This window comes from Lissotriton helveticus, chromosome 3_1 (genome assembly GCF_964261635.1).
Source record: "Lissotriton helveticus chromosome 3_1, aLisHel1.1, whole genome shotgun sequence".
In the NCBI taxonomy this organism is placed as follows: Eukaryota; Metazoa; Chordata; class Amphibia; order Caudata; family Salamandridae; genus Lissotriton; species Lissotriton helveticus.
In genome coordinates this window covers 800,708,280-800,732,529 of record NC_136061.1, presented here as the reverse complement: position 1 = coordinate 800,732,529, position 24,250 = coordinate 800,708,280, and the positions used below count along the sequence as shown (strand labels likewise).

The 24,250-nt window shown below is 47.9% G+C and overlaps 1 protein-coding gene across 5 annotated transcripts in view; it reads right to left on the bottom strand.

Annotated features, from left to right (window-relative positions):
• LOC144822965 (uncharacterized) overlaps positions 1-24,250 on the bottom strand; it is a 441,318-nt gene that overhangs the window by 120,702 nt on the left and 296,366 nt on the right. For 4 of the 5 annotated variants that reach the window (XM_078681052.1, XM_078681048.1, XM_078681051.1 and 1 more), the window contains one exon: positions 2,310-2,624. The exons of the other annotated variant lie outside the window; for it this stretch is intronic. In XM_078681052.1, coding sequence (XP_078537178.1) covers positions 2,310-2,624 — 315 coding nt within the window. The remainder of the gene's footprint in view (positions 1-2,309; positions 2,625-24,250) is intronic. 5 annotated transcript variants of the gene reach the window in all.

Here is a 24,250-nt window from a genome sequence, read left to right as displayed (position 1 = left end):
CGGATAGAAGTCACAACTGCCCTAGATGTGGAATGGGGAGGGCGGGCTTCCTGCATTTGGCATGGGAGTGTCCTCTTGTTCAGGACTTTTGGCGACAGGTGGTGCGATACGTCGTTCGGGCCACGCACCTCAGGCTTCTGCTGGACCCACTCCAATGCCTCCTGGCACTGGTGGCCAGACCTAAAAAAAAGAAACTATCGTATAAGTTACTGCAACTCCTATTGGTCTTGGCGAGGAGACGAGTGGCTATTACTTGGATGGGTCAAAGGGCCCCTGATGTTCTTATGTGGTTGAGGGATGCAAGGGAGTGGGCCTTGGCGGAGGAGACTCACATGCAGCGCACCCGCAAGGACGACAAATTGCAAGAGGATTTACTTGCCTGGAGAACACTGTGCATGGTGGGGTTGGCGGAGGATGACTCGGATGCTACCAGTGCTGAGTTGTTTCCCTCTGATGCCTCGGAGTCTAAGTGTGGAGAGGAGGGGGCTGGCGGGGAGGGCTATGTGACGGTGTAGATGTCCTACGTTGCCATGCTACGTACCCTTGATATGTATGTATATTTGTCGATCTGATTCCCATGGGTAGATGCTGTCGTCAATTGCATGGACCAACCCTGGCCCTTACTCAAATGTCCTACACTATTGAGTCAGTACTGTCGATGCCATTCGGGGGTTGCTAGTTGTTCTTGAATTGTTTGGTATTGTAATTGAGTGTAATGGTAATAATTGCGAAGCCACTGCTGGGTTTCATATCATAGGAGCGTGACCGCAATATCCTCTGCTTAAGACCACGTTTTGATCTGACGCCGCCCAGCCTCCGGGATGTGGGCCATCTATGGCCGTGTAGTGCTGTTAGTATTGCATACTATTATTGATCGTCTATTGCTGGTGACAATACCGTTATGCTCTGTGTCCTACTTTCTGTGACTTCGCTATAATAAAAAGATGTTTTAAAAAAAAAAAAATAATAATCAAAAATAAATTACTTCCCACCCGTTACCCCTATAAACCTCACAACCTGCACCTAAAATTAATGACAGTTCCAATATTTAATTTTCAATTAATTAATATAAATGAACAACTTATTTTTAATTAATTAAAAATAAATTACTTCCCAATCTTTAAACCTATCACCCTACAATCTGCACCTAAAAGAATTACACAATTACCATAAAGAATTACCAATTATTTAATTGATATTAATTAACAACCAAGTAATAATTAATTAATAATAAATTACTTCCCACATTAACGCTTTAAAATCTCAATTAAATAAATATGAATAAATAAAAAATAATAATTCATTTGTTATACTTAAATTACTTGTAACATATTAAAAAACAAAAACAATTCTCATACATAACAAATACATCACGTACATTTAAAATATATACTAAAATACATACCACTAACTAAAAAAATCTATATTTCAAACAACGATATGTTTGCAAACGATATTTATGACTTCTAAATATTTTTATTAAATATTACTTTCCTTTAAATCGATTCTTTCAATTGATATTTCCACCCCACGATATTTCCAACTCGATATTCATGTAGAACAATTTTTTGGGCCTCGATATTCTGTCTCATAACCTCGGAAGGGTACGCCCAGAAGTGGGTCTCATGCACACTATCACTGGATCCAAGCTGTACCCGGCTGATCAGCCCATAGCTAGGGAGAACTGGTCCTGGGGTGCTGGTGTGCCGTTTCAGTAAGGACCTGGCTTCGTAGTTTGGGCTGGACTGTTCCTATTGGAGAAGGGTCAAGACTGATTTACATATAGCTGGATCCAAACTGAGGTAGAATGGTGTGTAAAATAACCATCGATTGGGATGTGGCCATTGTGATTAACAGTGGCGGAGATTAATTCAAGCATTCCATCCATCACTGTTTTGCATGCTTAAAGTATTAGACTTACCAAAGTGTTAAACCTGTTGGGAGTTCTGCCACTGGTATGGGAATCAGGTCACCAGTTCTGCTTTCACGAATACTCAAAATAGTAAGTGGAGGGACAAGATAATGGTTGAGGAGGTACTTAGCAATTTTCTTCATTACTCTGGTTATCGTTGGCTTCTCCCATTACTTTCGTTCCACCAACTCTTTTGGCTTTTTATCTTATTCCTCTTGCTTTGGTTAATAGGACGTATCCAGGGACTTGTATCTGTGTGCCAGGTAACAGGTGGCACCAGGGAACGGGAAGGACATCGGAAGGGAGGAGAATTGGGTTTTTCTTCTGCTGTGTTATGTGGTGGCTATTTGCAACCATAACTGGATAACTAATAAAGAATAGTAAAAACCATTCTTACCTTTGAGCATGAGCGTACAGGTCTTCTCTGTGACTTTACCACTCGAAGGATGTACAACCTCACACCTGAGTTGACAATTGTGATCATTCATCCGTGGTATGAACTGAACTTGGCTTTCAGAGAAACACAGGCCATTATTTGCAATTTGTGGTTCTGTACTGGATACTTCTTCCTCAAAGCAGCGGCTTGATTTAAACCATCTCAATTGGATGTATCCTGGTGCATAGTCATCCATAAAAACTCTTAAAGTTAAAGCTTTATTGACCTCAGGCTCAGATGGTATCATTGAAAACTCAGAAACAATGGGTGGTACAACTGGGGAAAGAGCATAAAAAAAGTCATCACTTTGTAGGTATGCGACAATTCAACTTATTTTCTTCCTTGCAAATAGTGTTTATTTTCTAAAGTTAACATTAATAGATACTTATCTCACAATCAGTATTAATTCCACTTTCTAAATCAATTCGATTTGAATTTAAGATATACACACTTACACAAACTCTTTTTCTCTTTTCTTCACTGCAGACCCCACAATGCTCTCTCTCTAGCTTCGAACTAGACACTCAGTAAAGGTAACAGCTTTATTGGACTTGAAACCATTTTTTGTACCAAAACTGACAAATAAGATGTCTGATTGTCTACACTCAGCTGTCCTCAGCAAATAAAGCTCAGTGCTCTTTCTGCATCTAGGAGCAGAACAGACTCAGCTGCAGAAAAGTTGGCAGATAAAGATGGACGTATTATTTTCTGAACCACATGAAAGGATGAATTCACCTTGTGGAGTAAGTTTGGACCCAAAGTAAATACAATACAATCCTCAAAAATCTTGAAATAAGGATGGTGACATTGTGGGGGGCGTGACCAGGCGCTGAAGATGACGGACGCATCTTGCTAACGCTCCGTGCCTCATCCCCTGATTATCCTGGGCATCCTGCTTCTACAGGGCTCTACTTGGCCCCAGTGCTGGTCTTCTATGTCTAGCTGGGACTGTGCTGCTGGCAGAGAATTCTCCGGGCCCTGAAACCGCACTGCGGCGGCCCTGAACGTTGCGGCCTGCTGTGCTGGAGAGACCGGAGGCTGGTCACGTGGCCGCATGGCTGCCCATGCACGTAGACTAACTCAGGCGCGGTGCGTCCATTGGGGCGTAGGGGCGAAGCCCCACTAAGCCCCATGAACCCACCACGTCCTCACTAGAAGCCAAACACAATTATTTTTAAAAATCGCGCTATCTGCCGGCCGGGAAACCGGGAGACACCCGACCTTCCCGGAGTGCGCGTGGGGGGGGGGGGGAGAAGGATCGGGCTGCTGCAGCTGCGCAAGTGTATTTTTGGGCACAAACATGCCCGCGCATGCGCAGATCGTTTTCTTGTGAATTCCCCCTTAGAGAGAGGACCAGGGGGCGGGCCGCAGCCCCCGGGGTTACACAGGGCGACTGGGCGAGGAGTCATGGTGCCCCCCCAGCCAATCCTGGTGCAGGATTGGCTGGTCACTACATAGCCCGGTTACATAACCCCTGACGGATAGCACGGCCGACTTTGGTGCTGGGAAACCAGGTTCGAGCCTCTTATCGAACCATAAAAATGTATACATGACTTACTTTGGTGTTAAATAAATAGATATTTTAAAAAACAAATAAAAATGATGTTCCGACTAAGGTGTGAAATTGGTGTCGAATAAATACATGTTTTTAAAAACAATTAATATTAATCATGTATCATTGGTGCTGGAGTACAAGGTTCGAGACTGGTATTAAACACTGACAAGCTGTGTGCAAGTTATATGGTCATAAAAATACATGAATGATGGATGCAGGACGGGTGGATGCATGAATGGATGCAGGATGAATGATGGGTGGATGAATGGATGGGTGGATGCATGAATGAATGATGGATGCAGGATGGATGCAGGATGGGTGGATGGGTAGATGAATGAATGATGGATGCAGGATGGATGCAGGGTGGATGGATGGGTGCATGAATGAATGATGGATGCAGGATGGGTGGATGGATGGATGATGGATGAATGATGGGTGGATGAATGGATGGGTGGATGCATGAATGAATGATGGATGCAGGATGGATGCAGGATGGGTGGATGAATGATGGATGCAGGGTGGATGGATGGGTGCATGAATGAATGATGGATGGATGGGTGGATGCAGGAATGGATGCAGGATGGATGATGGATGGGTGGGTGGATGGATGGATGCATGCATGAATGAATGATGGATGCTGGATGGATGGGTGGATGGATGAATGAATGATGGATGCAGGATGGATGGGTGGATGGATGGATGGATGGGTGCATGAATGAATGATGGATGCTGGATGGATGGGTGCATGAATGAATGATGGGTGCATGAATGAATGATGGATGCAGGATGGGTGGATGGATGGGTGGATGGGTGGACACATGAATGGATGCAGGATGAATGATGGGTGGATGAATGGATGGGTGGATGCATGAATGAATGATGGATGCAGGATGGGTGGATGAATGAATGATGGATGCAGGATGGATGCAGGGTGGATGGATGGGTGCATGAATGAATGATGGATGCAGGATGGATGGATGGGTGGATGAATGGATGCAGGAATGGATGATGGATGGGTGGATGGATGGATGGGTGGGTGGATGGATGGATGCATGCATGAATGAATGATGGATGGATGGGTGGATGGGTGGATGAATGAATGATGGATGCAGGATGGATGGGTGCATGAATGAATGATGAATGCAGGATGGGTGGATGGATGTGTGGACACATGAATGGATGCAGGAATGGATGCAGGATGGATGATGGATGGGTGGGTGGATGGGTGGGTGGATGGATGGATGCATGAATGATGGATGGATGCAGGATGGATGGGTGGATGGATGGGTGGATGCATGAATGAATGATGGATGGATGCAGGATGGATGGGTGGATGCATGAATGAATGATGGATGCAGGATGGATGGGTGAATGCATGAATGAATGATGGATGCTGGATGGATGGGTGGATGCATGAATGAATGATGGATGCAGGATGGATGCAGAATTGGTGGATGGATGGGTGGGTGGGTGGATGGATGGATGGGTGGATGCATGAATGATGTATGGATGGATGCAAGGTGGTTCGGGCTCGCTCGCTCGCTGCGGTGCAATATGCAAATTAGTTTACGCCCCACCACTTTCAAATGTCACCAGCCGCCCCTGGTAGACTTTGCTGTCTGAGCGAGAGTGGAGGCCCTGCGGCAATCCTGAGGCCGCTGGATGCCGCCTGCTGGTGGTGCCGTGAGCGACAGAGGGCGGCCTGTGCTCTCTGCGGACCAGCGGCGGCTCGTGGGAGGTACCCGGACCTGTCGATGCGGGCTGCACCTGCGGGGGTTGCCAGCGCAACGCTGAAGCTGCCTGGTGAGGCCTTCGCCACAGTGGAAGGCCTGCAGGGGACACTTGGGGTGCCTGCTGGTGGCAGTGGGGGACCACAGGGGTTGATTGGGCCTAGCGGCCCCCTGCCTGATACCAGCGCCATTGCTCCTGTGTTTTTGACGGACGGTGCGAGTCACAGGGGCGGTTCAGGCCTACGGCTCCAGAGGTGGTGACTTGTGCGGGGGGGATCCCATTGCCTGGGTGCATACGGTGGCCCCTGCAGTTTTCCTGGAACTGTGAAGCCCGTGTGAGTAGGGCGTCCACGGGGGTAAATCTGAGTAGCAACGCCTGCTGTGGCCTTTGAGAGGTGATCGCACTTGTACCCTGCTGCCCCTGGTATTAAAAGTTGGCGCACAGTGTCACCCTCCCCTCTGAGGCGGTTGTTGTCTGCTGGGTCGGTGGTGGCCCCTTCCGGGACTTGGCCTCTTGATGTGGCGTGCTCCTGCGGTGAGACACTTTGCCAGCGGTGGCCTGGGGGGAAACAGGATCCGGTGATTCACCAACCGTCGCATCCGGAACTTACTCCTCAGCGATGTGCTCCTTCTGACAAAGTGACTGCGCGGGGCTAACTGAGGAGCTGGCTCTAAATCATTTAACTTACCTTATTTTTTCTTGACAGAAGAGAATCTTCCTTTTGTGGGAGCGATTCATATTGAAGGAAAACAGCATTCAGTGTAACCTGCCTGTAATTTTATTATATTTTTCAGGAGTCCCTACTTGTACCTTTAGAAGAAGTGTCAAAGAAATACCTGACCTTCAAAGGGTATTTCATAGTGGCTATTTCCACATCAAAAAGAATTGGTAAATTTGGGCTCATTATAATGTCACCATCCTTTTTTTTGTTTAAATCGTTTTTATGAACCTTTTTTATTTGTTTTTGCACATTTATCAATAAAACATACAGTCATCTCACTCATCACTCATGTAATAGATGGAAACAGGAGGGGGAGAAGAGTAATTGCCAGTAGCAAGGTACATTTTGACTAGTAATAACATGGCAATCAAAATTCAGATTGCATTAGTTACATCAAGGCTAGTGACAATATCCCAAGAAAGATGGAGAAGGAGAGAAAATCGATTGTCAGCGACAAGGCACTCTTGGACTAATAACAACATGGCAATGACAATTCAGAGTGCATGAATTACATCAAAGCTTTGGCAATATCCCAAGAAAGACAGAGTGATGCTGACAAATCATGCATCAAATAGTATGCGAGAAATGTGAAAGCAGTGCAGTTCAAACGTAACCTAGGACACAGGGTACAACAAAATGAGGACCACGAAAGTGAAGGAAGGGTCGGTTAGAGTCGAGCAAGACCTGCCGCCATAGCCAGATTTGCCTGAGGACCTCAAACACCTCTAAGACTCAGTGGCAGCGGGGTTCTGTGGCAGAGGAGCAGTGGGGATCTGGGTGTCAGTGTTAGTCTGCAGTCGCGTCAGTGGGGGAGTACTCTTGAGTGATAATCCTATGTGACGCAGGTGGGAATCCCATGTTTGTGTTTGTCTCCAAATGCTTGTTTCCGGTTCAAGGAAGACAGGGCTTGGCAGTTCGGGCTGGACAGTTCCCATGAGGCACAGGGCCAGACTGATTTATTTTACTTGTATAAACCTCCTCTTTGTTATCCTTTATTTCCTTGAAAACTTCAAACCTTTGTGCTTTAACAACCGTCACCTGCTTATAATGTTCATCCAACACATTCATGACGTTCTCAAACATATTCCTGTCAGTTCCTTTATTGATTACCTTTTCCATTTTATAGTACACTTTCCGTCCACCGGTTCCTAAACTGTGAAATAATATTTCAGCCTTTTCCTCAGGTTTTAATGGTTCTTCCTCTTCATCAAAAATTGATATATAATTCTCGAAATATTCTTTCCACTCTCCCCATTCTGCAATATTTGTACCATCCTCTTCCATAAACAGCTCAGGCAGCGGTAAATTATACCTTTGGCCTAACTCCATATTACTTACGCTATAAATTGAACCCTATATTCCACTGTATATTTGCTTCTTCTTGTTATGAGTGTTCTTATACATAAAAAAAAATGTGAACTTCTTTCGTGTTCAAATTCTAAGGATACAGTCTTTGAGTTACTCCAGCTTCTTTCGTGCTGTAAATTGCTCCTTGGATGCACGTTTTAATTGTAGCCAGGAATTCTCGTGTGAGGATGCAATTTCAGCATTCAGCAGAAAGGTGGTGCCACACGTGACGGACGTAGATCTCCCTTGCGCGCCAAAAGCTGAGGAAAGTGATGCGCTCGTTGTGCGCCGCCAGGAATTGTTAGCTTGTCTACCTCACGTTACTGAAAAAGCTGCTTTAATTTAAGGTAAGAATGTTCCTTTAGAAACGTTAATAGGAATTGTTACACGGACAATAAAAATTCGCTGATGCTGATTTACTAGTGAGGAGTAGTCAAGTTTCTTCGCTAACGCTGAGGAGAGTCGTGCTTCTATCATACAGGCAGCCCACACATCCGAGGAATACCGCCTCTAAAATGCGCCACACTTTCACTTTAATACATATAATTTGTCGTGCGCTGCTCTGTACTAGGAGTTATTTAAATTCAAGCTTCGACGCTGTGGAGAGTTCACAATGCTTGCTAATGTCCCAAATTAACACAACTGAGAGAAAGTTGCTTCCAATTACAGTTGATATCGCCACATACAATCACGCCAATTCCTGTATGCGGCTCAAATCTTATCGGTTACTTTTGCTTAATTTCCCTCTAAGCTTAAAATGTATATAATTATTTGTTAGCTGTCACGTTTTGTTCTACCGCTTGCTTTTAAATTGTTAAAGAGTCGTAACCCCACCTTTCCAGAGTATTTTCGTGAGGGTTAGTGGTAAATGGGGCCACAAGGTGGCAGTGCGTTATAACGCTAGCTTATAAGTATGTGCTGTGGTTGATGTTTTATTCGGCTGAACAACGGAGATCTGAGGAGAATCACTCTTCGAAAACTGTTTGCGCGCCGATTCACATTAATTTCATAATTGCGGTTACAGAGAACGCTTTGTCCTTTGCCTCGCTCACTTCTCCTCAAATTAACTTAAAGCGCTCACCTCTTGAACTCACGTAGATACCAGTCTTCTTCCACTTGGGTCTTACTTTTCTTCAATACTTCTAATCACGAGAACGCCCAAGGTTTATTCTGAATTTTACTGGTCACATTTAATCAGCTTAAAGTTCAAGGGAATTTGTTTTTTTTAACTCACTCAAATATAAAAATTTGCCGGAATTCACGGAGGCTCCTCTTTTCCTCAACTCATATATTCTTCGTGTGTGAAAATACGCTTCACGATGTCAACCTTAAAAATTCTTCAGCGATGGGTTCCCCGGCGTGCCGTCCTCGTCGCCAAATTTGTAAAGTAGACACAAGGTACTTTTGAAAGTGTCTCTTTATTTTAAGCAATACGACACACCGGGTAGAGCGCTCCGGTCACCAGCTCAATTATGGACAGCTGCAACTGGCCATGTCAACTGTTAACCAACTGTCAGATGGCGAGGTACAATGCCATCAGACGTAATGTATGCAAATGAGGGACGAGTGAAAGGGACGGGAACAAGGAAGGGACAATAAGGGGGGTGAAGTTACAACCGTAACAGGTAACGGCCGAAATCGGCCGTTACCGGTCGGTAAATGGCCTGAAACGGCCACCTACATCTGGCCCTAAATCTTTAGCATGGTCCCCACTGCACTGCTCTGTATGCTGAAAATGCGGATATCAGACTTGTGCTTTAGTAAAAAGCAAGCCCCTGCATCAAGCATTTCCATGTTTACAGAAACCCAGCACTCTAAAAACAAGATATTTTTAAAAATAAATTATCCTTAGGAAAAGAGGAAGAAAACAGAAGTGCCGGAAAAGGGCAAACAGAAAATGGGCACAAAACAGGAAGGGAGTAAGGTGGAGTGTTGTTTAGTGGAGGGTTGTATACCTGGGTAGAATGGAAAGGAAACAATGCTTGGAAAACAGTGACAAGGGGCGTTACACAAGACTACAAGTCATCTAGGAATTAGGAATAAGATGAGAAAGAGATCAAGGGGTTACCAGCACTTTACATTTGATATTCAATGTATAACTTGGCAAATAACTTGAGGTCTGAATATTTTCAAACACTATTTCTGAAAAGGCTTCTCTAGTGACTTTCTAGTCTACTGGTAAGCGATCAAAATGGAGGCTGCTCAGACATGCTGTTGTGAGGAGGATTACACACTGGTTCCTTTCAGGCAACAACCTACTTTATACACTCAGGGCCCAATTTGATCTCGTTTGGAAATCACTGTGACCGAATCGGTTCCAAAATTCTTTCCAGACGACTCGAATCGGAGGAATCTGACCGAGCAAGCATGATGCATCGGATGTTCCAGATACAATTCAGTCGGGCTCCCCATTTACTTCAATGGGAGCCTGTGTTCCGAACGCAAACACAGGCTCCCATTGAAAAAAGCGGTAGTTGGGGAAAAGCGTGTACCCTGTTGGGGGCACCCCATGGTGCCTGCCACACTGTGTATGGGTGGGAAGAGAGGACCCACGGGTATCCCAAGGTCCCGATTCCGAGGGCCCCGGGTGAAGGGGGGCCTGCTACAGGTCCCCAAGGACCGCCTCGGGCATCTGATTCGTTCCAGTCAAACCGAATCGAAAAGGCTGTCCGAATCGTTCATCGTACTCGCTCATTCCAAAAGGTTCGTCCTGCCTGAATGCCTTCTGAAACCGATTCGGTCAGCGCTAACGGTTTCCAGGCATCATACTTGGTAGTTCGGAACTGTGACCGATTCGGTCAGAAACAAGGAATCTGATTCGGATTTGCAAAACCCTGACCCGATTCGGAGCACTTCCGAACTACATCAGAATAGGGCCCTAATGGTCCAATATATGTGGGAACCCCTTTTCACAAAGGAAATTTGCACATTTTCAAATATTTGGATGATCGAAGCACATAAGCACTTCTGGTCTGCTCCAATTGCTCCAAATTCATTGGTACCCAGACTATGATGATAGAATCTTTCCACAGGCTAGAAATGTCAAGCTCATGGCATGTCACTCTAAAGGGCCTGTCCTCTGAGCTTCACTGAATGGAAAAAATGTGTTATACCCAATTTTAAGTTGTAAAAATAATGATTGTGCCATTGCACACATCTACGGTCTTCATTACAAATGGGTAAGAATCAAACCCTTTGTCCACCGCCGCCCACTAGCTTAAGAGCAGCCAATCTTGCCAAGCTTTATCAGCAGCTAATGGCCCCCCATCAGCTGTCAAACAATGACCCAATCACTGAGCTGATTATTCAACCTGCTATGCCCCATTACAGGTTTGTTGATAAAGTACCTACAAGCATTAATCCCAACATCAAAAGAAAGTGAAAGATGATAGTGAAGGAAAAGTCACTACAATGCTCACTGATACAGCATGACGTTATTTTTTTTCCTGATGGACATCCAACATTTTTACAACTTGACTTATCCTCTTTTTGTTACATTCGCAGAGGTTATTTGATGTAATGTGAATTTATACAATGCAACAGTAAACCCATAGGGTTCTTCAGGCTGTGGAGCAACAGAGGAGTCATGCAAATGTTGTCAGAGTGTAACAGGTGGAAAAAGTGAGGTTTCAAGATCCTTTCTGAATTTAAGATGATCAGACTGAATTTAAAGATGAACGGGAATCCTGTTCCAAAGTTTGCACAGCCACCTTGCCTCATACACCATAAACGTGAAAGTGATAGCTGGGACAAAGAGAAAGATCTAAGCTCCAGAATTGGTTGGTGTCTGGAAAAGCAAGACTGGGGAAACAGATTTTTCCCATGATTAGCCCTGTGACAGAAAAACTTAAAAAAATATTTTTGTGAATGGTGGAGACATGTCCATAAACAAAAACACATGAGAAAGATGCAAAATTAGCCTAGCTGCCTGATATTGTATATCCTGGACCCGGGCTACCTAGTATTTTGGGAGCACTTCATAAAGGTAATTACCATATTTACAATAATATTGTCTGCAAGTGAGTATAACAATAATTACAATAATATTTCCTGGGTAACAGAATTTCTATAATGCACACATTTCTAAACATTCCTCAAAAGCTAACAAACCTCGGTGGCTTGAGGAGCAAGAGTCACAGGGGACTGTAGGGAAAAAAACATTATCAGACAGACCAAAGCCTCAGTTTTATTGCTGTTTATTGCTGTTTGGACCCCCTCAAACTACATTTGAGGGGATCCTGCATAATAGCGATGTAATCGTTGAGCCTAATGAAGAACTGTGTGTCATCAACGTCACAGTAAAACTGAATATTGATAAGGCATATGAAGGAGGCTACAGGAAAAGCCTAGATTTGTCAGAAAGTAAGGCTCACTGCCTTGAGGGACTTCATATCGAAGAGCTTTAAAAGTAAAACAAATGGGAGGGGTCGATATTGCTTGAGAACAGTCTAACAAAGAAAGGGGTCAGTCAACAAAGGTAGTTACTCCCACCCCAACTATCAGGAGGCCGATGGGGAAAACGTGGTGGAGACAGTGTCGAAAGCCACAGAGAGACATCTATCAGGATAAGGGTGTCATTCCACCACTATCTAGTGCATTCCAAAGATTGTCCACCAAGGTAACTAGGACAGATTTGGTGCCATGGATGGATTGAAAAGCCAACTATGACAGATCAAGAAGAGCATGAGATTAAAGACAGGAGTAATCTACAGAACTGATAATGCTTGTCAGAATATTAGAAGGTGGAGAAAGTGGATGTTATCTAGGTAAGGTGGTCAGATCTGCATTTGGTTAAGAAGTGGAATGGAGTGGAGTCAAGTCGAGTGGAGTGAATGGCTTGTTTCCATTGAACAGAAACTACACACTGAGTAAAGGGACAGCTGCATAATAATTTGAATAAATTCTGATATAACAATAGGAAAAGTTCATTTTAAGAACTTGACAGTGCAAGTGTTGCAAGGAGATCATACGAAACAGAAAGTACTTTAAAGTCAACAATTGTTTCTTAAACAGGAGAGAATGCCTCCAGCGTAGAAGAGGTAGTCAAAAAAGGGGAAGCACAGAAAGGACAAGCTGGGCCAGGGAAAACGTCTACCGGAGAGTTTCAGTCATCTCAAAGATATAAGTAGAATATTAACTCCAGTGGACTGAGTGCAGGAACAAAAGAACAGTTTGGTTTGGAAAAGCTGTGTACAATTTGAAAACTTTGGCTGCCTCATTGTTGGCAGCAGAAAGGAGGGTCTTATAATATTCAGAAAAAGCATTTTTAATAGTAGATTTATTGAATTTCAGCACCAAGAGAATAAATATTACCCTTGCTAGCGAATCTTTCACCAAGATGCTCCCCTTTTTTACAGGCTTTCTATTCTCTGCCCTCATGTGAATCTTGGATTTCCTGACTGTTACAGTGGCCTCAGGCGACCATGGGAGATTGCTCCACCAGCTTCCTCCTATTAAATACCCCATAAAATCCAACTGCGAAGGCCACCTTGGAGGCTTCATCTCAGTATCTGATGAAGCCTCCGTCTCTACTGCTTTTAGTTGTCCTGCCACCCTGCTAAAGTCTATGGGTAGCCTTTCACCAATCCAGGGCCCTACTGTGAGATCTATCCAGTGACTGGAGAACATTACACACCAAATCCTGTCTAATTTCTCCCCTTATGCTCACCTCCTTTTGCAGAAATTCTTCTTTACTTTACTGTAAAAATGACCCCTCTCTTTCTTACTTCAAACTGGACCTCAAATCTCCATCACTCAACAACTACTTCAACAAGACCACTTGATGACTTAACTCTCCCAAAGACTAAACCCTCTTCGATAATTCCCGTCGGGGAAGTCACCTGACAATCTGAGTACACAGACTCGAATTCTACCTCCCTGCCCCATACCCAATTGCTTGATTGATATATATTACTGTATCATTACTGTGGTCTATTTTACTGCTCTGTTGTCCTATATTTTCTATAGGACTGTTTGTTACTCTCACTTGACTTTCGTCATGTACTTTTTGTAAACTTATTCTCAGCACATGTAAAGCGTTAGGGTACCCTTGAGTATAACCAGCACTGTATAAAACTCAGAAAATAAAATAAATCCAAGATGGCTAACCCATTCTTTCATAATTAGGGTATCTGGATCCCCTAATCCATTCCCCAATTTAGATCAAGTTGTCTCCTTCTATCAGGGGGCCAAGAAGTAGTATTACCCCTCCTGGGCCCGGATACAGCAAGTCTAGAGGGACCCTGGGAATAAATTGGAGCTTATCTAGTCACCCCCTGAATGGCATCTCGAAATAAAAAGAGGCAGTGTAAAGGCTGTCCTTTGTTCTGCCATCCGTTACTGCATTTCTCCCAGATGGCTAATCATTATAGAGTAGCTAGCTGTTGACAACAAACGCCTTCCTAGGCAGAGAGCCAATGCTACTGTCCTTTAAAGAGCAGAGTAGTTAAATCTTGTCAGGAATGAATACTGGCCTCTGGAAGGGAGAGGAGTACAAAAACTGTTCTAAAACAATTGTAGCGCAGGCAAAACAAAGTGCATTTATAGTTTTGCAGGCATTTTCCCAAAAGAGATAGAAATGAAGGGTTTCAAATTTAACTTGGCCTATTCACGGATAATGTATATAAACCTACACAGTGAAAAAAGGTTTTTGACATCTTGTCACTCTGAGGGCACATAAATCCATATATGCAGTGTGCTATTTGTTTTTTAATACATTACGCACCCAGCATTGTGGGCTAAACAGGCATGTTTTTTTTTTTTTTTTTTTTTTAATAGATTTTGAGCAAACAACTCCCATGAGTGGTACAGAGCATTACCGTACGAATGTACTCCTATTATTCAGGTGCACACATGCTACACGTCAGGCTAGACAGATATATGCTGACCAGAGATCTGTTGCCCCATGTCACTGACACCAGCTATTTAGGCCGCATTCACTCTGACCACAATCCTCACACGCTTGACTTTGCCTGGGAACGCCCACACCCACCGATTCCCACTTGGAGACTGCAGCCAGACGTATTGCTGGATGCCCCATTCCGTGAAACACTTTCGTCTCGCATGCTTCAATATTTTGATGATAATACAGGCACAGCGTCCTCCCCGCAGGTCGAGTGGGACGCATTCAAACTAGTTGCACGGGATTGTTGTTTGGGCACGCAGGCGGGGCAGAGGCGTCAGGTAGACGGGGAACTAACGAGGGTGGAGACTACCCTGTTGGAATGCGAACAGGAAGCTGCGCAGGGCGACGACACAAGACTTATAACCGCGCGCGCACATCACACCCAGCTCATGGAGAGGCTCAAACATCTGAATTATGCTGCACACTCGGCGCGCACTCACCATGCTGGCGACAAACCAGGCAAACTCTTGACCTGGCTAATTAGACAAGACACCCAATCACTGCCGATAATGTCGATCCGCGATCCGCGATCCGCAGGGGACAGTGGTGTACACACAGGGGGCCATACATGACGCTTTTACTACTCATTATTCAGACCTGTATCGTTCCCGCATCCGGGCCACGGGGGAAGACATTGCGGAGTACCTCTCAGACCTACCATTGCCGACGGCCACTGCGGCCAACGCGACGAGCTGGGCGCGCCTCTCTCGGAGGAAGAGATCCGAACAGTTATATTCTCCCTATCGAACGGTAAGACCCCAGGCCCAGACGGTTTGCCTGCGGAGTTTTACAAGGCCAACTCAGCGATCCTCATTCCCGAGCTCCTACGGATGTACCGAGCGGCGGTGACTGATGCCATACTCCCACCCACCCTTAATGAGGCGAATGTGATCTCCCTTCTAAAACCAGGTAGAGACGGGCTTAATTTGGGCTCCTACAGGCCACTGGCCCTCCTCAACACGGATTATAAGATCTTGGCGTCCGCCCTAGCACAGAGATTGGCCCCTCTGGTCCCCACACTGGTACACGCGGACCAAAACGGCTTTGTGCCTACTCGCAGCACGTCCTATAATATCAGGCGACTGTTCCGTGTACAGAGTCTGGCTGTGTCCCGCTGGCCGCGTTCAGGTTGTGTCGTGCTGGATCTTGAAAAAGCTTTCGATTCGGTGGAGTGGCCCTTCCTTATGCAGGTCCTGGAAAAATATGACCTCGGAGCCGAGTACACCCGGATGGTAGAGCTTCTCTACTCTTGCCCAGTGGCGCGAGTGCGCACTGGTAGGCTCTTTTCGGATTCGATCCGAGTACGTAGAGGTACCAGACCGGGATGCCCCCTCTCCCCTCTGATTTTTACGCTCCTCATGGAACCCTTAGCTGCGCAGTTACGCGCCTCTGGAGTGGATTGGGGCATCCCCCTGGCTGACGGGTTACACTCCGTGTCCTTATATGCAGACGATCTGCTGATTTATGTCAGAGACCTGTCCTGTTTTCCTCGGGCACTCACTACCATCTTTAACACATTCTGCGACGTCTCGGGGCTGCGAGTCAACTGGGCGAAATCGGGGGTGTATTCTTTCGCTGCGGGCATGCCGGAGTGTGACATCACTGTGGCAGGGGAGCGACTGCTCTGGTACCCGACTGTCTTCAGATATTTGCGCATTCGGGTCTATCGCGATCCCGCAGATCTATTGGACGGAAACATCACAAGGACGATCTCGTCACTCTCGGCCCAGGTGTCCTTTTGGAACTCCCTGCCACTGAGCGTCCCTAGCCGCATTACACTAGCAAAGATGATTGCCCTGCCCAGGCTGCTGTATTTCTATGCGAACTTACCTATATACGTCCCTACTCGTATATTCCGAGACCTGGAAGTTCTGATCAGGCGTCTGATCTGGAACAAGGGACGCCCTAGAGTGGCCTTGAAAACCATGTATGCTGCAACGGAGAGTGGGGGGTTGTCGGTTCCTAATCACAAGCTCTATTACCTCGCGGCGCAGCTCCAGTGGGTCACGTATTGGCTGGCCGGCAAGAATTTGGGAGACACTGCCACACTGGATGAGATCATGACGGCCCCACAAATCCACGCTCTATTTCACCCCCTGTCTAAGTCCCGCTGTCCTGCACAGCTCCACCTCGCGGTGGCCAGAAAATGCTACGTTAGGTCCCTGAAACTCCCACCAGGCCTTATGCGCCTAATCTGCCATTACTGGGGACGCCTTGGAACGGAGGGACTCTCACGGGAGCTGCGTTGACTACTTGGACGACATCTAATCTGGAGAGCCTAGGCGATCTGTTTGAAGATGGTGCCCTCCTTCCTTTCGCGAATTTAGTGAGAGACGCGAGCCTACCGGCTGGTCAGTTCTTGACACACGCGACACTCCTACACAGTGCTTAATTTGTGCCGGTGCTTTCCGGTGCTTAGCACCGGCACTTAATAATCAGGGCCGGGTCTACAAGTCATTGATTTTTGACATGTTTAATTTATGGTATTTACCCCACTACTCGACTTGTCGTCCGCAGTAATGCACGTCTGTCTCCCCAGTCAGAGTGAGTCTGTTCCAGCAAAGTGTGTTGCGGCCTGGGCAGCGCCGTTGCAGCTGTACGAGTGAGCCTGACCCTGGCTGAGCCAAGAGAAGAATGGAGATTCTATATGAATCTCAACATTCTCAATCTGATATTTTGAAGTTCCGGCCCAGTGTTCAGTGTTGCCGGGCCGGTGAGCGGGACACTGATTTGGGCTGGATTTTGGTTTTGTGGGGGCTGGGGCAGCAGGCAGCAGGCGCAGATTTGTCCAGACAGCATCGCCACGCCCCTGCATAGCCATGCACACGGCTGCTCCCCACCACCGAGTCACTCACTGTTCAAGCACTGGGTTCAACTCAGTGAGTGCCAGCGCAATCCTTCACCCGGCGACGACGTTGAGGACTGGCAAGCAGCAGTGCAGGCGGTACTGGCAGCAGGCAACAGCTGCAGCACCAGGTGAGGCAGGCAGGCCTAATCAGTTTAGGTCCGTCCGTGTTTTATAGCGCACCGAACATTTAGTAATGTGAACAAGTTGCGATGAGCACATGCCTACAGGTGTACAGTGACAAGTGGAATCATAGCCCATATCTGCGCGAAGCAGTGGCAGCGAGAGGTCAGAGCCTCGCACACAGGCCTGTACCAAGTCTGGAAGTGAGGGGGCTGGTCCTCGGTCATAACTGGAGCCGGAGGAGAAAAACATATTAAAACCCAGCGGTGACGGCTCAGCCCGTGAAAAAGCGGCCTTGTTTGTCAGTCACAGAAGCTGAAAGGAGTTCTAGTGGATTACTGTCCTCCCTGCCTTCTGGCCGGTTATCCCAGGGCTGCAGGGGCTGGTTGCGGCCTCCAGCTATGCACTAGATCTCATGGCTTGGGGGCGCAGTCTGAGAGACAGACTAAAACACAAATGCAATTTATTTTGCATTACGAGGCAGACTGTACCAGGTATTGCACACATGTGAGAGTGTGTGTGTGTGTGTGCGTGCGTGTCTGTGTGAGTAAACGTGCTGCCAGCCTTTCTCTTTCAACCCTCATCCTTTGGTAGAATGGGAGGCTTCTCTGATTCTACCTCTGGCTACAATCCCATGGAATATCGTATTCACACATCCCAAGGTTTTCAATTGCTAAACTTTAAATTATACCCTAAATACCTTGGACTGAGCACCACTCCAGTTGTCTTTCTGTCACCCCTTGATTCATGCAAGCTAGTCTATAAGGCAGGCACCGAGCATCAGATATGGGGTGGTTTCTGATGGTTTGTCCAGCTGCTGTTTGCATTATAGAGCCTATTGGCTGTCTCTGAAATGTTTTGAGTTCAGGCATGTGTTTTCGGACAAACCAATTTGGAATTATGAGGGAAGTTTAATTCCCTTCCCCAGTAAGCCATACTTTGAGATTTGCTTTTCTGGTCCATGGTTACCAACCACTTACTTGTATGGCTCATTGGGGTCCGCAGGAATGAACGAATGAATGAAATAATGAATTCAATATTGTTTATAGACCACATCTCTGTTCCCTGTAGCTCTAGGGTTATGAAAAGTGGTTTACACGGGTGCTTCTTGGACAGGAGCAGGCCAGGCACCTTTCCTCCTAGGGGTGGGTTTGCCCTCCCAAGAAATGGTGCAAGCTGACTTGCACCATTCAGAGTGGTCCTCTCAGAGTGGTCTCAACCTGACCCTCATTGAATGCAGCTGCCTTTGGCTGCATAGAGACATAAAAGTTGAATTTAGAATTGTTTCTGAATGCTAGACGATAAACTCAGTGAGAATGGCTAGAAAGCAGTCATTCCATAAATGAGATGCTTGGACTGTGAAGGGTCTGCCCACAGTCCAGTATCTGGAGTAGGATTTTATCAGGTAAGGGCAAGGATCTTCCTGAGGCGTAACATTGTACTTTGTTGCTGTGGTATTTTGATGGATGGGAGAATTTGTGTCTCAGTCAGAGGTTCTTAGTTATGGGTGACGTTTTTCTTTTAGTTTCAAAAGTGTTTTTATTGAAAAGTACAACAGGCGTATAATAAGACATCTCAGCAGAGAAAGGCAAGCTTAAGGTGCATACAGCGAGCGGGACAGGCAAGCATGTCTTCCCTAATATTCTAGAAGAAGCAAAATACAGATGCCCGAGAAGCTGTGTGACGTCATGCGTGTAGAGGCAAAAGAGCGGTACAAAGAAAATAACAATAACTAAGAACACCCTCCCCCTCCCCCCTCGAACCCCCCACCCCCCACCCCGACCAGTGTGCTCTTGAGTGTCAGTGTGACCAGCAGCGCGCCACAGAGGTGCGGCGAGACCAAGTGTATGGTCACCGAGAGTCATCGGTGGCGCTGGTGAGACGTAAGACTCTAAGGTATTTAGGACAGGTTATTTCATTGAACTCCTTGGACAGGAGAGTCAGCAGAGGGAGCCACGCTTTACGGAAGGTGTCGCTCGAATTAGTGAGAGTGGCGTGGATGCGCTCCATGCCAAGGGTGAACTAAAGTTTGTGGAGCCATCCTGTGTGCGTAGGCATAGTCGTGGACCCCCAAAGCGATAATATGTGTTGCGTGGCTGCTTGCATAGCAATGCCCATTTGTCGACCACGCATTGATTTTAAGGGGAATGTTAGTGCGTTGGGCAGGCCTAGCACAGTGTATGCAGGGAACCGTGGGATCTCAGTCTCGAAGGTGGAGTCGATCTCATCCAGGACTAGTTTCCAGAAATCCCCCAGTCCCGGACATTCCCAGAGGATATGAGTCAGGGTACCCTTTCCCCCGCACCCCCTCCAGCACAAGTCGCTGCGCGTAGGATTCCCTTTATGTAGTCGGACTGGGGTAAGGTGCCAGTATATGGCCAGCTTTACTGCTGTCTCTCTTGCCTGAGTGTTGCGCGTGGTGTGGGAAGCCCTGTAGTATATGTACCCCCATTCTTTGGGGGACAAGGCCCTCCCCAGTTCTGCCTCCCAGTGCCTTTGGCTTGGCAATTTAGCTAGGGCGGGTGGAGGTGTAAGCATTTGATAGAGGTCGGAGATCCGGTGTTTGTCAGTAGTTTTGGTAAGCAGCCATTTCTCGAAGGTCGTCATGGGGCGGCTCACTAAGGGAAGGATGTCAGGGTTAGTGAGCCAGTGTCGGAGTTGAAGGTATTGAAAAAGGTGAGGATGTTCTATGCCGTACCCTTGTTTGATGTCCGCGAGGGTGAGAAAGCCCTGTAAGTCAAAGAGGTTGCCCGCGGCCCGACAGGCCGTGCCTCGCCATTGAGGGAACGCGCCCGCGCCTTCGCCTGGGGGAAGTCAGGGTTGTCCAGTATGGGCGTGAAAGGGGAGGGAAAAGTAGTCAATTCAAGTCTAGTCGCTACCCGGTCCCACACCTGTAGAGTCGTGCGGGTGACAGGGGATCGGGACATGTATCTCGGTCTGTGGCGTTTAGCTAAGAATGGGATCTTCCACAGCGACGTCCGTGCCATGGCCCTGTCCTGGAAGAGCCATCTCTTCTCCGATTCGGGCCGATACCATTCCACTAGGTACCGAAGCTGGGATGCCTGAAAATATCGCAAAAGGTTCGGGACGCCGAGACCGCCTTCATCCATGCTCTTATATGTCAATAATTTATGAAGTCGTGCCCTCTTCCCTCCCCAAATAAAGCCAGAGAGCTAGTCCTGTAGGGTTGCCAAAGTGCCTGTTGGTGGTGTAATTGGGATCGTTTGGAACAGGTACAAGATCCGCGGCAAGATGGACATTTTTACCGCTGCCACTCTTCCCAGTAGAGAAAGAGGTTGTTTAGACCACCTTGCCAGGTCCGATCGGATCTGACTAGTGAGGGTGGCGTAATTGGTGGAAACTGTGAGATCTGTTGAGGGGGTTAAGGTAATTCCCAAATACGGTATTTGGGTGGTCAGCTGGAGACCGCTACCATGTCCTATTGCCGGGGCCCGTGGACGTGCATGCTTGCCCAGCGGTAGGATTAGGGATTTGTCGACGTTGATGCGGAAGCCAGAGACCGCCCCAAAAGAGGCAAGTTCCTCCATAGAGGCGGGTATGGAGGAATCAGGACGATTCAGGGTGGCTCTGACGTCGTCTGCGTATAAGCTGATAGGATGGGGTTCGCATCCGAAATCTATGCCCTCGATCCTCGGATTATCCCGGATTTTCTGGGCTAGCGGTTCAATATACATCGCGAATAGGAGGGGGGAGAGGGGGCACCCCTGCCTGGTGCCACGCTGGATGTCGAACGGGAGTGAGTGCAAGGTACCTAAGCGGACCTTGGCTTGAGGGCGATGATAGCAACTCGCTATGCGGGAGCAGAACTTGTCGCCAAGGCCAAACCGGCGAAGTACACATTGTAGATAGGTCCAGTCCACGCGGTCAAACGCCTTTTCTGCATCGATAGCGAGCAGTGCAGAGTCCGAGTTTTGAAAGTGGGATTTATCGATAAGGTGGAGCACCCGTTTAGTGTTGTCGCTACATTGGCGGCCAGGGACAAAGCCAGACTGATCTGGTTCCAAGACACCGGGGAGGCACGGGCCAAGGCGTGCGGCAAGGATACCTGTAAAGAGTTTCAGGTCTAGGTTTAATAGTGAGATAGGGCGAAATGCTGAGCAGTGTGTGGGTTGCTTCCCGGGTTTCGGCAAAACCACCACATCAGCGGCCAACATGTCCGGAGGAATAGCTCCCACCCCCTCGAAGGAGTTGAAAAGGCGGGTAAGCACCGGAGCCAGTTGATGGTTAAAAAGCTTGTAAAAGCTAGCTGAAAAGCCATCCGGCCCTGGAGACTTGAGTGGGCGCAGTCTAGATATAGCGGCCAGAACTTCGTCCTGGCGGATAGGGGCGTCCAGAGCCTCTGCAGTGGACTCGGAGATTGCGGTAACTGCCGTCGTGGCTAGGTAATTTTCGATATCCCTGGGCGAGGTCTTTTCCTCCCCATATAGGGAAGCATAGTAGGAACGAAAGGCGTCGGCCACCTGGGTATCATCAGTGAGCACTGCCGTCGTGGCTAGGTAATTTTCGATATCCCTGGGCGAGGTCTTTTCCTCCCCATATAGGGAAGCATAGTAGGAACGAAAGGCGTCGGCCACCTGGGTATCATCAGTGAGCACCGCACCGTCGGTGCCTACCAAGGTACTGATGCGGGCCCGTTGGGTCTTGGCTTTCAGGGCACTAGCCAATAAGCGACCCGTTTTATTTCCTCCGACATAATAGGTATGTCGCAGGCGGAGAGCCGCGAATTCCGTCCTATCTATATCGAGGCTGGCTAGTTGGGCCCGAGCTGCTTTTAGCTGTTTCCACACGCGAGGGGCACACGTGCGGCTGTGTATCCGCTCCAATTCCGCTACTTGTGCCGCAAGTTCCTCCCTTTTGTTCTTGCGGTCCCTGGCCTCCGCTGCAGCGATCGCTATAAGTTCGCCCTGTACCACTGATTTCAAGGCCCCCCAAAGACCTGTCACCGAGACATCTGGTGTGTCGTTGGTGGACAGGTAAGCAGCGATGCATTCGCCAACACGTTTAGTGACGTCAGGTCGCTGTAGCAAGGTTTCGCGGAGGCGCCATGGGCCCCGGGGACGGCGGGGTGTCTTGAGAGTGAGGGAGATTTCCACTGCGTCATGGTCAGAGATGGCTGCAGGCACTATAGCAACCTCCTCAAGGATCGGAAGGAGGTCCGAGGTGCCCAGGAAATAGTCAAGCCTGGCATAGGTGCGGTGTACGTGGGAGTAGAATGTGAATTGTGAGGCGGTCGGGTGTCGGGCTCTCCAGAGGTCGATTAAGTCCCTATCTGACATCCAATCACGACCGGTAGATGACAAGGCCCCAGTATTCCCGTAGCGTTGCCCAGATCGATCAGTATGGGTGTCCATAACGATATTGAGGTCCCCACCCAGTAGTAGGGATGCATGTGGGGTTTGAAGATCCTCGGAAATGGCGCTTTTCAGGAAAGTCTCCTGACCTGTGTTGGGGGTGTAGAGGGAGCCAATGGTGAGTGTTGTGTCGCCTATGTGAAAAGTGTATACCAGGAGGCGGCCCTTGATCTCCCCCATCTTGGTACCCACCCTCCCGCGGAAGGTCTTGGAAATGAAAATTGCAACCCCAGCGTTTTTCGTCGGGAGGGAAGAAAAGAATTGCTGTGGGAAGGCGCGCGAGCGCATCCTATGCCAGTCCTTCTGTAGGAGATGCGTCTCTTGTAATAGGCAAACATCCGCTCCAGAATTTTCCAAATAGGAGAGGACAGCGCGTCTCTTGATCGGGTTGTTTAGCCCTTTCACATTGAGCGTTATAACCTTAAGTGTACAGTCTGTCATCGCGCAGGGGGTGTGTGACGCAGCACAGAGTGGACTGTAGTCGCGCTAAGGGAGCATGTGGTGGTATATGGCAAGTAATGTAAGGCGCAGCCTCTCAGCGTAGCTGGTCGTGAGCATTGTGTGTGGGCGCATGCCCCATGTTGGCATTGGCACTTCCATAGAAAGCCTCTCGGTGTAAGGACAGAGCAAGACTGGCACACTGGTCCCCTCCCTGGTTCCCTCCCTAACCCAACATCCCCCCCCAAAACAACCCACAGCCACCGAAGCGTGCAAGGCAGTACACATGGATAAGAAGAATAGTGGGCTGTGGCCCTGTAACAAAACTCCCCCACACCCAGTCCCGCTCCCAACATCCCCGAAACCCGTAGGCCCACCCTAACCCCAACTTCCAACTCCCAATCAGTAGTCATAGTCCCGGGCCTATCCAGAGTCAGTTCAGGCCCGTAGGTTGAAAAAGTAGAAGAGGCTGTGGCTGTGGCGACCCATGTGGTCCCCCGCACCCTCCCCCACCCCCCACTTAACAGAAATCAGATGGTTATGGCTCCCCCGTGTAGGCTTGCTCAGGGGGGAGAGGCCGTGTCTTTGACGACTTCCTCTATGGCTGCAGCTTTGTCTTTGGCAATGGTCCCCGGGTCCGGGCGGAGGCGATGCTTGGGCGCGCGGCGCCTCCGTACCTGTTGCCAGTCGCTGCTCGAAGGACGCGGGCGGGTAGCTGGGGAGGATCCCATAGTAGAGTCACTGTCAGAGGCATCAGCTGGCATCTCCAGGCCCAGCAGGGCGCACGTGTCCTGCAGTGAGCGCAGCTGGTGCAGTTTTCCTTCCCATTTAAAGATCAGGCGGAACGGATGTCCCCAGGAGTAAGG